Source organism: Neofelis nebulosa, chromosome 16, assembly GCF_028018385.1.
Source record: "Neofelis nebulosa isolate mNeoNeb1 chromosome 16, mNeoNeb1.pri, whole genome shotgun sequence".
Taxonomy (NCBI): domain Eukaryota; kingdom Metazoa; phylum Chordata; class Mammalia; order Carnivora; family Felidae; genus Neofelis; species Neofelis nebulosa.
Window position 1 is genome coordinate 17,835,705 of NC_080797.1, and position 14,369 is coordinate 17,850,073.

A 14,369-nucleotide genomic window follows, 5' to 3' on the forward strand; every position below is an offset into this window, starting at 1 on the left:
GAGTCTCTGGAGCCCGATATCCAAATATGTGCAGAAGCCGGGGCTGGGCTACTTTTAGCAGAGAGTCAGAGGGAGGCCATCTAAGGCTCAATCAGCTGGAGGGTTGCGGTCCCAGACTCAAGCTGGGAAGTCAGGCTCCAGGCACGTCCCCCTCCTGCTCCAAGTACCTGGGTGCTGCCCCCAGAGGCCCCGGGCCCCCGGCTTTGGGTGTTTGTGTGTGTCTGGAGGGGACAGCGGTGTGGACCACAGTCGGCCAGCATCCCTGGGGCCAACCTTCTTTTTCCTTTGGAACTTTTACAGAGCAACCACCGTCCTGCCCTCCAGAGAAAAGACGGGCTGGGCTGTGTGCTGGGGCCAACCGTCTGGCCAGGGGCCATTTGGCTCATGACCCTGGGGACACTCAGCTCAAGCCTCTGGGCTGGTGGTGACCTCCCTCTGCTGTGATTATCCGTCCTTAAAGGCAGCAGAAATCTGACCTGTTCTGTATGAACAGGAACAGAACAGGTTCCTGTGACCGCTGTAAAAAAAAAAAAAAAAAATGATCACAAACTGGGTGGCTTAAAACAACAGAAATTTGGGGCGCCTGGGCGGCTCAGTCTTAGGTTCAGCGTCCGACTTCGACTCAGGCCATGATCTCGCGGTTCGTGAGTTTGAGCCCCGCAGCAGGTCTGCGCTGACAGTGCGGAGCCTGCTTGAGATCCTCTCTCTCTCCCTCTCTCTCTCTCTGCCCCTCCCCTGCTTGCGCACTGTCTCTCAAACGCTCTCTCTCAAAATAAACTTGAAAAAAAACTAAAAACAAAAAAAGAAAGAAAAGAAAAAGGAAAAGGAAAAACAAGTAAAAAAAAAAAAGAGAGAAAAACAGAAATTTATTCTCTCCGTTATGGAGGCCCAAGGTCTGAGGCCTGAGGTCTGAGACCCGAGTGTCGGCAGCTCCTCGGGAGGCTGGAGGAGAGGAGACTTCCTGGCCTCTTACAGCCTCGGGGGCTGGTGACAGTCTTTGGCATGGCTTTGTTTGTGGCTGTCTCTTTCTGCACATGGCTTTTTCCCGTGTGTGTCTGGGTCCAAGTGTCCCTGTTGTTATTTTTATTTTCACAGTTTAATGTTGATTTATTTATTTTTCAGAGAGAGAGACAGAGAGAGAGAGAGTGGGGGAGGGGCAGAGAGAGAGGGAGACACGGGATCCGAAGCGGGCTCCAGGCTCCCAGCTGTCAGCACAGAGCCCGAGGCGGGACTCGAACCCACCAACCGTGAGATCACGACCTGAGCTGAAGTCGGCCACTGAACCGACTGAGCCCCCCAGGTGCCCCTTGTCCCTCCCGTTTCAGGACCCCAGTCGTTGGACTCTGGGCCCACCCCCATCCAGTAGGGCTCCAACTTTATCACGCGTGCAAAGGCTCTCTCTCCAAATGAGATCACATTGGCAGGTGCTGGAGGTTAGGACTTTGACATACCTTCTGGGGGACACAATTCAACCCACAATACTCTCCATCTCGTTCTACCCAAGCACAGCCTCCCCCCCCCCCCCCGCCCCGCCCAGCAGCTGTGGCCGGGAGAAGACCCTCCAGGCTTGAGGTCAGAATATGTGGCATCGGTTCTGGGCAGCGGCGGTTCTGGGCAGCGGCGGTCGGGAGCCTCAGGGCCCTCAGCTGCCAGGAAGGGGCGATGAGCCCCTTGATCCCGGAGCACTTGGAGGCGGTCCTGAGCCTCAAGCCCAGAAGCCCCCCTACTGCCCATTCTTGTTTCACCTCCCTCCTCGTACCCGGGCCCAGACCTGCCCGACCTTGTTTCCTCCTCAACCCCCCCTGTGTGCCCTATTTCCCGTACTTCGTGCAGGAGGAGCCAGAAGCACAGAGTTAGGTGGGGTCCCACAGCCACGGGCTGGGGTTCTGAGGGGCCCCTGGCATCGCAAAGGGAAAGCGGTCAGCTGCGGTGCGGGGACGCAGAGAAGCTGAGCCCACCAGGTTCCGGCTGCAGGAAACCAAACTGGCAATGCCTCCCAGGTCTCTGCAGAGACCGCAGGGCACCCTGCCCCCTCCGCTGCCCTCCAGCCTCCCCAGTCCTGGGGAGGGGTGCTTGTCAACAGCCTCCCAGGGTTCTCTCCTGCCCTCGAACTTGGGACTCAAGTCTTGGAGTCAGCTGGGGCCCGTGTGCCTTCTTTGCTCTAGGCTGGCCCCAGCCTCCTCCTTCTTCCTTCTCAGGTTCATTGGCCGCACCCCCACGGGCCCTGGGCTGTGGAGACGGGAGGGAGGGGCAGGGCAAGTGAGGCCTCCCGAGGGTAGGTCCTCGACCCCATCACCCCATCGACCCTCTGGGAGCAGAGCCGGGAGGTGGGGCTGCGGAGAGGAGCTACCCCTTCTGGATGTCAGCCCAGGGATTCACATCAGATGCTCGGTACAAACACCCGGAGGGGAGCTTTTTCAAACTTCGGATGCCAGGCCCTGCTCAGAGACTGGGTTTCACTGGTCTGGATGCAGCCTGGATGTGGGGGTGGCGGACGCTCCCCCGGTGATTCCAAAGGCTGGGGAGGGGCGTCATCGGAGACTGGTTTCCTCACCTGTCAGCAGGAGGATGACATCACCTTACGGGGGTGGTGGAGAGGCCGGCCTGGGCCCGTTACTTCCTCCCCTGTCCAGTGGGCGCTGAGGAGGGGGGCCGGGCACCGGTCCAGGGGGGAAGGGCCGTAGAACTCACAGCCTCCCCCACCCCGGCATCTGGTCCTACATCTGGCCTGCAGGCTCTTCCCAGGGTCCCCTTCTCCCCTTCCCGCTGGCCAGCGCCCCACACCCTCTGCCCGCCCCACCCCGCCCGAGTTCAAAGCTTGAGAACATTCAGAAGTAGGCTCTTGTACAAAGAATTCTTAAAACCCAACAGAAACAAAGAACTGATTGCAAACTGGGCAGGAGAGCTGAAGAGACACCTCACAGAGAAGATCACAGATGGGGAGTAAGCATACGAAGAGATGCCCCCGCATCCTAGGCCATCAGGAAACTGCAAATTAAAAATCAATTAAAAATAAGTAGAGGGGCCCCTGGGGGCTCAGTCAGTTAAACGTCCGGCTTCGGCTCAGGTCATGATCTCGCGGTTCGTAAGTTCGAGCCCCATGTCGGGCTCTGTGCTGACAGCTCGGGAGCCGGGAGCCTGCTTCTTCGGATTCTGTGTCTCCGCCTCTCTCTGCCCCTCCCCTGCTCGCACTCTGTCTCTTTCTCTCTCTCAAAAATAAACATTAAAAAAAACTGAAAAAATAAATTAATTAAAATTTTTAAAAAATGACAGGTTGTGTGTCCGACCGTCAGCCCTGTGTCTGAAGTACAGTATTAGCCAGTATTTGTCATGATCTGACTCGGGCTTTTATCAAAATTTATTTGTGCTCTCTGACCTCGCGGGGGCCAGCCCGAGGTGAACAGAACCGGGTACAGCCCTGCTTGCTGAGCAGGGTCCCTGGAGTCATGGCGTGGGGCACCCGCAGGGACTTCCCTTGGGCAGCCTGACCCAGGGAGCACCGACTCTCTAGCCCCAAGCACCCTGTGTGCTCCAAGAGACACATGCAGCAGGGGCCCAGGGCCCCAGGATATCCGCGCACCGCCCCCCCCCCCCCCCCCGCCCCCGCCACGCCCTGGCCGCCCCAGGAAAAGATAGGAAACAGCACACTGCTCTCTGCACCTCACATCCCAATAAAATATTTATTATTTCAAGAAATAAATCTTTAAAAAAGAGAGAGAGAGAAAAGAGTGTCTCTATTGCTTTCCCCCGACGGGCCAGGTCCTTGGCGACCACTGAGTTTCTGCGGCTACAGGGGCCATCCAGGCCCAGAGAGGGGTCTGGCATTGGGAGGCACCCCACCTCGGCCCCACGCCGGCTCGCTCCTCCCCTCTCCCGGTTCTCGGGGCCCTGGGCTGCCTCCCTGGCAGGGTGGAGGGTCAGGCCTGGCTGGGGGGGGTGGGGGGTGGGATTATAAAAGGGGCTGGGGTGGCAGTGTCTCTGGAGGCCTGACCTGTTTATTCGGGCAGGGCTCTGGGCCTGGGGAGGAGGAGGAGGGGGCGTCCTGGGGCCGGGGCAGGCATGCCACACAGAGATGATGCTTGGGTCCAGAGGCGGTTGGAGGCTAGAGGAGGCTGGAGATAGGGACACGCAGCACTGGGGGAGGTGGGGGGGCCTACCTGGGGGCTAGGGGGCCTGGGAAGCCAGGGACTAGACTGGACGTACCCTGGGCTACAGCTCCGTCCCCAGCCTTTGCCTACAAGTGATGCTAAGGGGTGGGGGTCCCAGAGCCTGCTGGGCCGGGAACTGAGGCTCTGGGGACAAGTCCATGGCCTGGAGTCACAGTCATGCCAAGATGAGTTTGGGCAGAAGCCCGAAGTGGAGAGAGCTCGAGCGAGCGGGAGAGGGAGACGGTTCAACCCAGGGTCTAGGCGGCCCCCCGCACTCCCACTGTGCCCCCCAAGTATAGAATGGGGGGGGGGCGTTGCAAAGGCAGGCGGGATGGGGCTGAGAGGAGGCATGAGCAGGGTCCCCCGGCCTGGCCTTCCCCCCGTCCCTTGTCCCTCTTGACCACAAAGGGACAAGACTGACCCCTCACACATCACTCTCTGGACCCTTCAGTGGGTCATCGGGCAAGTACGGCCCCTGCTCCCTCCCCATACATCCTAAGGCCCCATCGTGGGCCCGAGAAGGACCAGGGCCCTCTCTCCATCTGGTCCAACAGGGGCCCTGCACAAAGCCAGGGGCCCCGACCCCCTGCTCCTGCCAGCGGGGCCCTCTGCTTGGCCACCACGCTGTCACGAGCCCCCGGATGAGGACGAGGAGCCTGCCTGGGGCGGGCACCCGGCACCTGGACAAGCTGCCCCCCCCCCCCCCCCCCACCCTCCCCGCGAACATGTCTGTCCGGGCCACTTCCGGGCCAAGGAAGGAAGCTCCAGTCTGGGGGCGTCGAGGGGCGGGCGGGTCGCTGGAGCTGGGAATCTGCTGGTGCTTTCTCCTGCGGCAGGGAGGGCCAGACGGGCGGGTGCCCTCACAGACAGTCCTGGCACAGGGCCACCTGGCCCTTGCGGAAGTCTCGGCAGGGACAGAGCCGGTGGTACTTGGTGCTGGAGCCGGCACAGCTGAACAGCAGCGGCTCCTTCTGCAGGAAGCACTCGCGGCCGGGCTGGGCGAAGGCCGGGTACAGGTGGTTCATCTCCGACTCGGTGCTGTCACAGGGCACCTGCAGCCTGGACAGGCACGGCGGGCGGCGCTCACTGCCCCAGCCTCGTACCGCCCGCTCCCCTCCCCGTTTCCAGGAGGCCCGGGGACAGAGAAGGGCAGGTGGGGCTGCAGGCTGAGCCACCAGGAGGACCCCCGGGGCAGCCTTCCTGGCCTGGACCTAGAAGAGGCTCAGGGAGGGGTGGAGGGCAGGGGCTGGCAGGGGGCGGGGCAGGGATGGCACGAGGACCAACCGGCGTGCTGCACTGGGCCACCCACGGAAGGCAGGTGGGGGCGGGGGCGGGGGCTCACTCACTTCCGGAAGGCGTCCCGGCTGTTGAGGAAGGGGAAGAAGGAGGGCTCGCAAATCAGCCCGTGGTCCAGGCAGGCGTCCGTGCAGGCCCTCCCAGCGGCGGCCAGCCAGGCTCGGAGGGAGTGCGCTGGGGGCCAGGCCCCGGGCGCCGAGCTGGCGTTTTGGGCCCACTCCAGGTGGGTGGCATTGGGGGCCAGGACGAAGGGACTCTGTGGGGCTCGGGCCCCTGGCGGGACAGGGCCTGGGGCTGCACAGAAGTCCTGCAGGAGGAAAGCGGGCGTTAGAAGGGGAAATGGGACGCTGACATCGGGGGGTGTGGCCTCGCCACGACGACAACAACAATCGTACCACATGGGGAGCTTCTCAAATACCAGGCCAACCGCCATGCATCATGCCATTTTTTTTCCCCCTCGTGACAACCCCATCAAAAGGGTACCACTATGCCTCCAGCTATTTCGGCAGTTGGGGGGCGGGGGACGGAGGCTCAGAGAGGTCAAGGAATCTGCCCAGGGCGTCACAGCTGGATGGCAAGGTTTGATCCACCCTGTGCTACCTCATACTTTGGCTAGAGTCAGGGTTTCTACCCTGAGGCCCGTGTGCCCCACCTGCGGTGTGGACTGGGGTCGGGGGGGGGGGGGGGGGGGGGGCTGGTGCTGGCCGGAAGGGCTCTCCCGGCAGGGATCAGTTCCAGGGACCACCCGTAGGGCCCAGCAAATGCTTTCCTGTGAGTTTCCTGATGACATCCCAAAGGGCGGCTGGGAGCTGAGAGTCCCAGGGTCTAGCTTCTGGCCCTGACCCCACCAAGCCCTCTCTGCTGCAGGCCTCAGTGCTCCTGTGGTGAAGCAGTGGTCCAGAACCACCCTCCAGCCCTCAGGGCTTGGGGGCAAGGTGCAGCCAGCGGCCACACGCTATCGGTCTGAATATCAAGTAGTTATAAAGCCAACTTCCTGTAGTTCGCTGCCCAGCTGGGCCCTAGAGCTTGGAAGGACCACCCGTGGGCCCTCAGGAGGCTCAGATCCCCTGGGTTCTCAGGGCGGAGGACCTGGTCCCCAGCCCAGTCTCATCCCTGGGGGTGGAGGGGGGGGGGTCCTCCATACTCACCAGCCAATCAGTTACCAGACTTGTCCACGACTTCTTTCTCAAAGTAAAAATAAGTCTGTTTCTGTGTTGCGGTATGGGGCTGGGCTCTCGAGCTGGACGCCCAGGGCCGCCCCACCTCACCCCCAGGCCTGGCCTCCTGGCCTGAGCAGTGCAGGACCGCTCCCCTGCATCATCTCCGGGGAAAGTACCCGGACGGACAGGTGAAGAAGGGGCGGGGGTTGAACGGACACAGAGCCCTGGGTGGAGACAGCGTCCTCAGACGGTGGAGCGGGCTAGGCCCCCTCCTCGGGGCTGATGGGGTTTGGGGAGGACCCACCCCTGGGGGCGGAGAGCGGGGGGGCCCACCTACTTGGTGCTGGATGTACGCGTGGATTCGCTCCAGCATACCCTCGCAGCTGTACTCGTAGGGCAGGTAGGGGTCTACCTGTGGGAGAGACGGGCGGACACATGGGGGAGGAGGAGCGCCGGGCCCCTCCCCGACCCGGCTGCTGGGGGCCAGCCCTGCTCAGCACTGGGGGCAAAATCTGGTGCGCCCGGAAGCCCCTCCCCCCACACCATCAACCCGGCCCCTCTACCCGGATCAGCTGGAACACCTGCCTGTGGCCCTGGGGGCCATCCCACCCCCTGCCTGCCCCCTTCCCGGCTGCCCTCCCTTTGTCCTAAAGCTCAGCCCCCATCCCCTCCTGGGCTGTGATGCCTGCCCTTCCCACAGCCAGCCCAGATGGGTTCACCCTCCCCTCTTAGGGGACGCCTCCTCCAGGAAGCCCTCCCTGAGCCCCAGCCCCACTCCTGTCCAGGACCACTCTCCTGGGTGGCACCTGTGTCATCATTTCCGATCTGTCCCTCGTGTCTCCCAGCTTACAGGCCCCCTGGAGAACCGGGACCTGCCTGGCACAATGCCCGGTATACAGTAGGTGCTCAGCAAGTAGCACCTCCAGCTCTGCCCGTACATTCTGCCCAGAAGGTAGAACGTTCACGAAAAGGAACACAGGGGCATCTCCCGGTCAGGTGGGGCGAGGAGAATTTGTAAGGCTTCCTGCCCAGGCCAGGCACCTGGGAGCTACGTAAGACACGAGCCCCCAGACGGAGAGGCCACAGACCATCTGTCCGAGTACCTGACGGTTACAGAGCAGCCTGCACCGGGGATGAGCAGATGAGCCGAGTAGCTGGGGCCCGAGGAGCAAGGGGAATAGGGAGACACGGTGATAAAGGGGGTGCCCACCGCCCGTGAGTGGGCACCCCACCCCCTCGCCAGTTACCTTTCCTGACCAAGCCCTCTCTGGTGACCCCGGCACACAGCCACCTTGGCTGGACAGGGCCGTGGGGATAGCCCATCCCAGACTCAGAGAGCAGCCTGTTCGGGCCTCCGACCTCGCTTCTCCCCAGTGTGTGTGCACGTGTGTGTATAAGATGCAAAGCGCATCTCATAGGTTCGTGTGTGTGTGTGTGTGTGTGTGTGTGTGTGTTGTGTGTACGTGGGGGTGTGGGCGCCACACCCGGCCCAGCCCGATTCCAACTTACGCCCTTTCCCTGCCCGCAGCTCCAGGTGCTGTGATCTGACAGTTCTCCCCGAGTGGGAGCGGCCTCCCTCCCCCGTCACAGACGGGCACTCAGGTGCACGGGGGGGGTGGGGGGGGTCCTGCTTCCCGTAGACCCCACCTCGAAGGGCTGGAGGCCCATCCTGGGCCCTCTGCCTGGGGGGCATCCCCGACACTCAGGCTGAGGGGGTAGCCCAGGGAAACAGCAGCTGCTCCCCTTGAAACGAGTGCAGGCCTCCAGAAGATTCTCGGGACGAGAGCCCACCCATCTGGTCTTGTCCCCCGTTCTCCCTGCAGCTGAGAGCACTATTCTTCATCCGCGGGCGGTTCCAGAACCCGAGAGAATCCAGGTCCTATACCCCAGCCACCGGCAGCCTTTGCGGCCCCAAGCGGTGCACGGCCCGGCCCCGACCTGCCCTCAGCCCTGGGGCTGATGGCCACGATGGCCCCGGCAGCCGGCTCCTGCCCAGCGGTTCCCTGGACACCTCCAGGGTACAAGACCTCAAGCCCCGGCTAGAGAGCCACTCCCCCGCCGCCCGGAGGAGAGAGTTCCCCTCCAAATGCCACTCGGCCTGCTCCACAACAGCAGCCCCCCACCCCCACCCCGAGTCACTCCCGCTGTGCTTTGAAGCCCACATCACACGTAATTCGCATCAGCCAGCCGCGTCCCGCCTGCCATGAATCTCCACCAGAGGAGCCAGCCTGCCTGGAAATTACCCCCATTAGGCCTAATTACAGGTGCTCACGGTGTAATCCGTCTCGACAGGCTGGCAGGTGCTGGTCCTGCGCTGTAGGGAGGAGGCGGGGGGGGGGGGGTGACGGGGTCTCTCTCACCTCCTCCCCGTTCCTCACCTTTCTTCCTCCCTCTCCCTGTGAAAGGCCCTGGGATTTGCCCCACAAGCTGTGTCCCCTGAGGGTGGCCCTCATTGGTCCTCTCGGCTCCTGCCGGCTGTCCCCAAATCAGTTCTCCAAAATAGGATTGGGACACATACCCAGGCTGCTTGGTGAAAAGGCAGCTGCGAGGGCCACACCCGGTCCTTTAATATCAGATGCCAGGCCCAGGAACCTGCATTTTAAACACCTGCCCGGGCGATTCTTGGGTAAGGGGGTGTGAACCGCCCGGGGAGGCAGGCGGGGGTGGCGGGACCCCCGGAGGGGCTGAAGGCAGCAGGCGGGCAGGTTCGGGAAACCACCCGTCAGTCTCCGCTTGGCAGATGGGCAAAACCTTGGTTCCTTGACCCTTTTGTTATTGTGATTTTTTTTTAATTAACTCATCCCCAGAATTAAACAGACGTTGGAGCAAAACAAAACAAAACAAAACAAAAAGATCAAGAGAAAAAACACCGAAAGGTAAGTTTTCCTCCCATCCCGGACACCCAGGCCCTTCCCCAGGGCAGCGTCCGTTACCGATTCCTTGGGTGTCCGACCGCAAAGAACCCACGAACGGAAGAGCACGTTCACTCACAGGCCCCCCCACAGCCCGGCTCTGTTCTGCGGACGGAACATATTTCCACGTGCTCCCTGAGCTTAGCGATGTCTCCTGCAGGCTGGGCCGGACCTGAGCCCTGGGGGTGGGCTTGCTGGTATGTCCTCTACCCCCTGACCTTGTCCCCTGGGTTAGAAGCCTTGGAGGACTGCTTTTCAAGGGGAGGGGAAGAGCGGGAGGAGGATGGGGGCTGGGGGGCCCTTCTCATGCCACGCCCACCTGGAACGCAGGATGGGCCGTGTGTCACCGCTGGGGGCTGGGGTCGGTCAGTTTCCGGCTTTTCTCCTGCGATGAGGCCGCCTGGGGAGCCCCTCGCCCACTACGACTGTCTCTGGCTGGCTCCGCCCTGCGAGGGTCCCCAGGTGCAGCCCTCATCCACCCAGCGATGGAGGTCACGCTGGGATGTGACCTACCCCATAGGTCCCCACCAGCACTGAGGGCCAGAGGCCAGCTGGGGTGACCTACTCGGTTAGACACCGTCTCATTCTGTCACTCCGGGACGCTCCTTCCTGGGATCACTTTCCAAATAACCGACTTGTGCCCCCGGGTCACCTCCTGGAGGAACCCGATCGAAGACGGTCTGTGGCCTGGAGGGACTCACAGCAGAGACTGCCTCAAGCTGACGCTGAAGAACGGAGTGGAGGGCGTCACCCCCTCACTGCTCAGGGAGGTTCCAGGGGCTCAGCCACCTGGCAGGTCGACCTGCCCGTGTCCGTGACGAGTACCGACGGGCGCAGGCTGTGACACAGCTGTGTTCTTCCGGGCAGCTATGTTCTACTAGACAAACATCGCCCCCAGACAGAAGGAGGGAAGGACGAGGGTGTGGTCAGTGGAAGAACGGAGCAGGCCAGGGAGGCGGGGATTTTCTGGGGGGCCTCTGACGAGGGGGGACAGAGGCTGGGGTTTCCGCGTGGGAGTGACTGGTGGTGAAAGGAGGGCGATTAAAAACAAGCCACGGGCGCCTGGGGGGCTCAGTCGGTTGAGCGTCCAACGCTTGGTTTCTGCTCAGGTCACGATCTCACGGTTCGTGAGATCAAGCCCCGCATCGGGCTTTGCGCTGACAGCTGGAGTCTGCTTGGGATTCTCTCTCTCCCTCTCTCTCTCTCTCTCTCTCTGCCCCTCCCCTTTCCTCTCTCTCTCTCTCTCTCTCAAAAAAAATAAACTTAAAGAAAACGCAAGCCTGCCTCACGGTCAGAACAACCAGGCGGGGCTCTGGGTCCAAAGCTAAGCCCGAAAGTCCCCCGGGGCTGGGGTGGAGGGTCTCTCCCTGCCGGTCTCTGCCCTTGAGTCTGGCAGTGTCCCCAGCTCCCCTGGGGCAGCAGTGTCCTCCTGGGACATGGCTGTCCTTACAGAAGGAACCGGTGTTTCCTGTCACTCATTTGTGGTGGCCTCACCAAGGCGAAGGCTCGCCAGGTTTCTGGGTTTGCCCCAGACCCAGAAGTTCACCCTGAGCAGTGCGTCCCCTCCCCTCCCGGGGGAGGGCACGCTCAACTAACACGGTGCTGGGCGAGGAGGGAGACAGGTCCAGAGGGATCATGGTGAGCAGAGTCGGACCCCTTTCCAAAATGAGGGAACCAGAAGAGCACAGGGGGCTGTCAACAGTCACCACTCCCACACACGTGCCCCCACACATGGCAATGCCCACACACCTGCCGAAGGAAACCCGGAAAGTTCTTCCCCTTGCTACGCGAAGGGTGGCCCTGGGCCCGGCACCACCCAGACCTGCTGGATCCCAACCCGCATTTTAACAAGACCCCCAGATGACCTGCCGGCACGTTTATAGTTTGAGGCACGCGGACAAAAGGCCACAGAGCCACACCGACAGCAGAGTTCAAAGACCCTCCAAGCGCTACTCCTGAGAAACATTCACTCAGCGCCTTGACACGTGCAGGCAGTGCTCACAGGGCTCAGTCTCCGAAGGTGCTTAATAAATGATTCCGGATCCAGGGCTGCCATGTACGGTTGTGCCGGTTGCTCACGGCACAAAGGTATTTTTTTTTTTCTCTCCCCCGCCAACTCGAGTTGGTAAGTGGAGACCAGCCCACCCCTCATCAAATTTCCCAGCCCAAGCTTACGAGTCTGAATTCACCAAGAGGGGCACCTTTTTCTAATTACGGCTACGACCCGCAGTGGTGGCTGATGGCGGCCCTGACTGGATCTGAGCCTCACCTGGGTTCTCATGATGGCCTTGATGGCCGCTTCAAACTCCTCCGAGTTGTTGTAGTCGACGGTCCACACGTGGGGTTTGCCAATGAAGTTCTCTGCGTAGGGGTGCTGGGAGAACAGCTGGCGGGGCAGAGAGAGCAGCCATCTCCCCCTGTGCCTGCCTGGCTGGGCTGGGCTAAGGGGACGCCCCCCCCCCCCAGCTTGTCCCACGTGTCCTTTCACACCCAGGCCTGTCTCCCTCTTCTGGGTGATGCGGGGGGCCTCCGCGTCAGACCCTCCCCACTCACCTCTCTGGAGGTGGGCTTGCCTCGGAAAAAACTCGTGGTTGAGGGAGCTGTGGGGCGGGCTAAAGCGGGCCTGTAGGAAGACGCCAGCCGTTGGCGATGGCCTCCAGCGGGGCAGGGCCCTCGTAGGGGGAAGCCGAACCCTATGAAGAGCTGAGGAAGCCAGGTGGCACAATGGTCAGGGAAGGCTGGGCACCCGCAGCCCAGGGCCCCAGGGAGCCAGGGCAGGGGCATCCACAGGAGGCGGCCACGTGCCACGGCACACACTTCCCCCTCTCTAGGCCTCAGTTTCCCCATTCGGGAAGAGGAGGTGCGATTCGGTTATATCAATGGCCCGTTCCTGCTGCGGCGGGCTAGGATTCTGGAGGGGAAAAGACAAGGGTGAGGGTCTCAAGCTTAGGAGGTTTCAGACCCCACACCTACAGCTGAGCTTAAAGGACCTGTACCCACACATCCTAAAAAACGATTCAGTCAGCACCTAACTTGCGCCAGGAGTGCTTCACAGGGCTGGCCCCGCTGGAAAGGCGATCAATAAATGATTCTGAACCCCGGGCTGCAGTGTAAGGTTGTTCAAGTTGCCGACTGCACAGAGCCGCTCCTCCTCGCCCAGCCCACCCACAGACACACATATCCAGGGGGCCTGCGGGAAGAGCTGTGGTTAGAGCAGGAGAGGACCAGTGCTCCCTGGAGGCCCTCCAGCCTCAGCTGACCCCGATCCCTCAGGGCCCAGCACCAGAGTCAATGCCCATTGTACCCGGGGCTGCTCCAGGAATACGGTGCAGAACTTCCAGAAGCAGTCAGTCCGTGGAACTCCAGCCAGGGCATGCCCTCAGCCTGCCATGCCTTCAGCGGCTCTAACAGCAAGGCCTGGCCCAGGAGTCCACCGGGCTGCACCGGTACCGAGGGGGGTGAGGACGGGGGGGGGGGGGGGGGGGCGGGGCTCACCTTGGCCTTGCGCAGCAGCTGCTGGAACTCAGGCTGCGGCAAGAGACCATGGTTCTTCACGAAGGCCGGGACCTCGGGGGGCCGCTGGCTCTCATAGTACACAGTGCCGTGGATCTCCATGTACTTGTTCAGGACGCCCAGAAACTTGTCCTTCCCCTGGAAGAGGACGGTTGGACATGGGAACCTCGCCCCAAATGCGGAAGGCACAGCCGTCCAAAGAGACACCCCCGGTCTGGAAGCCAGAAACTGAGGAGCCGTCAGCCAGCTGCGTGACCTCGGGCAAGGTCCCTGCCCTCTCTGGTCCTCATTTTCTTCATCTGTGAGTTGCAGAAGTTGCACTAGACCAGAGAGGCTGCAGGACTATTTTTAGCCACGGAAGTGTTTCCTTTGCAAAGAAACCGTATAGGGACTCACATTTAAATACACCCAAATGAAGCCGCTTTGCCTCCCCGGAACCCCTGATGACCTCTAAGAACATCTGAGGAGCTGTGGGGCCAAGGTCATCTCATCCCTCCTTCTCTGTCTCCCTCCAGCCTCCACCCGTCGTCCATCCATCCACGGAGCACATTTTTATGGAGCACTTGCTATGTGTTGGCACTGAGCTCAGGCAGGGCCTTCGTCCTCAAGGAAGACACCCGTGAGTGAACGCCCGCAAACTAGCAAAGGCTCAGCCCCTCCAGACGCGAGCCCCAGCCCCAGGCTCTGCTTTCGATGTGGAAACAGGCCCAGCCTGGGGGGAGGGGGACAACAGGAAGCGGGGCACAGAGGAGGAGATAACAGCTCAGCCACCAGGCACCCGGCAGACCCCATGGCCGGGGCCCTGAGCCGGGAGGTATGGGCGGCGTAGGATCTCATCAGGAGTAAGATTGGGATCTGCCCCTGGGTTGTACTTCTTGGGGGCTTCTGAGACTCACAGAAGAGAGGAAAGGAGAAGCTGAGAAGAGAGGAACTTCGCGATCATAGAGAAGGCCGGGCCAGGGAGGGGGTTTTGTTCAGGGAGGGCGGGTCCTCAGCAGGCCAACAGGCCAGAAAAAAAGAAGGCAGGTTCTCTCTGTCCCGCTGGCTAGCCATGAGGTCAGACAGCAAGGAGCTTCAGCCCAGGTTTTGTCTTGTAAACCGCGGCTCTTGAAGAAAGTTATCGATGGACATCAAGATAAGGAACAGTTCACGTTTTGAGACTCCAACCTGCACACGTTTTTCGTAAAGAAGCCTTCCGCTCCGGGCAACGGCGTAGTAGGTAAAGGATATCAGCCCTGCCTCTGAGAATGACCAGGAAAGATGTGGAAGTACAAAACCTTGTGCGAAGGTGGTGAAAATCTACCAAAGCGTGAAGAATTACAAGGCCAGGATCTGAGAGA

General features: G+C 61.4%; 1 protein-coding gene and 1 long non-coding RNA gene across 2 annotated transcripts in view; one reads left to right on the forward strand and one right to left on the reverse strand.

Moving 5' to 3' along the window:
- Window positions 1–3,661: 3,661 nt before the first annotated feature.
- The window catches only part of MGAT5B (alpha-1,6-mannosylglycoprotein 6-beta-N-acetylglucosaminyltransferase B), a 74,333-nt gene continuing 63,625 nt past the window's right edge, over window positions 3,662–14,369 (reverse strand). The window contains 9 exon segments of the mRNA XM_058703532.1: window positions 3,662–5,207; window positions 5,495–5,751; window positions 6,942–7,016; window positions 11,786–11,902; window positions 12,070–12,099; window positions 12,101–12,151; window positions 12,153–12,197; window positions 12,199–12,219; window positions 13,012–13,167. Coding sequence (XP_058559515.1) covers window positions 5,009–5,207; window positions 5,495–5,751; window positions 6,942–7,016; window positions 11,786–11,902; window positions 12,070–12,099; window positions 12,101–12,151; window positions 12,153–12,197; window positions 12,199–12,219; window positions 13,012–13,167 — 951 coding nt within the window. The 3' untranslated portion in view covers window positions 3,662–5,008.
- LOC131497340 (uncharacterized) lies at window positions 8,223–9,722 on the forward strand. The gene is made up of 4 exons (XR_009254907.1): window positions 8,223–8,868; window positions 9,010–9,230; window positions 9,412–9,480; window positions 9,598–9,722. It is a non-coding gene; the product is annotated as an uncharacterized LOC131497340 (long non-coding RNA).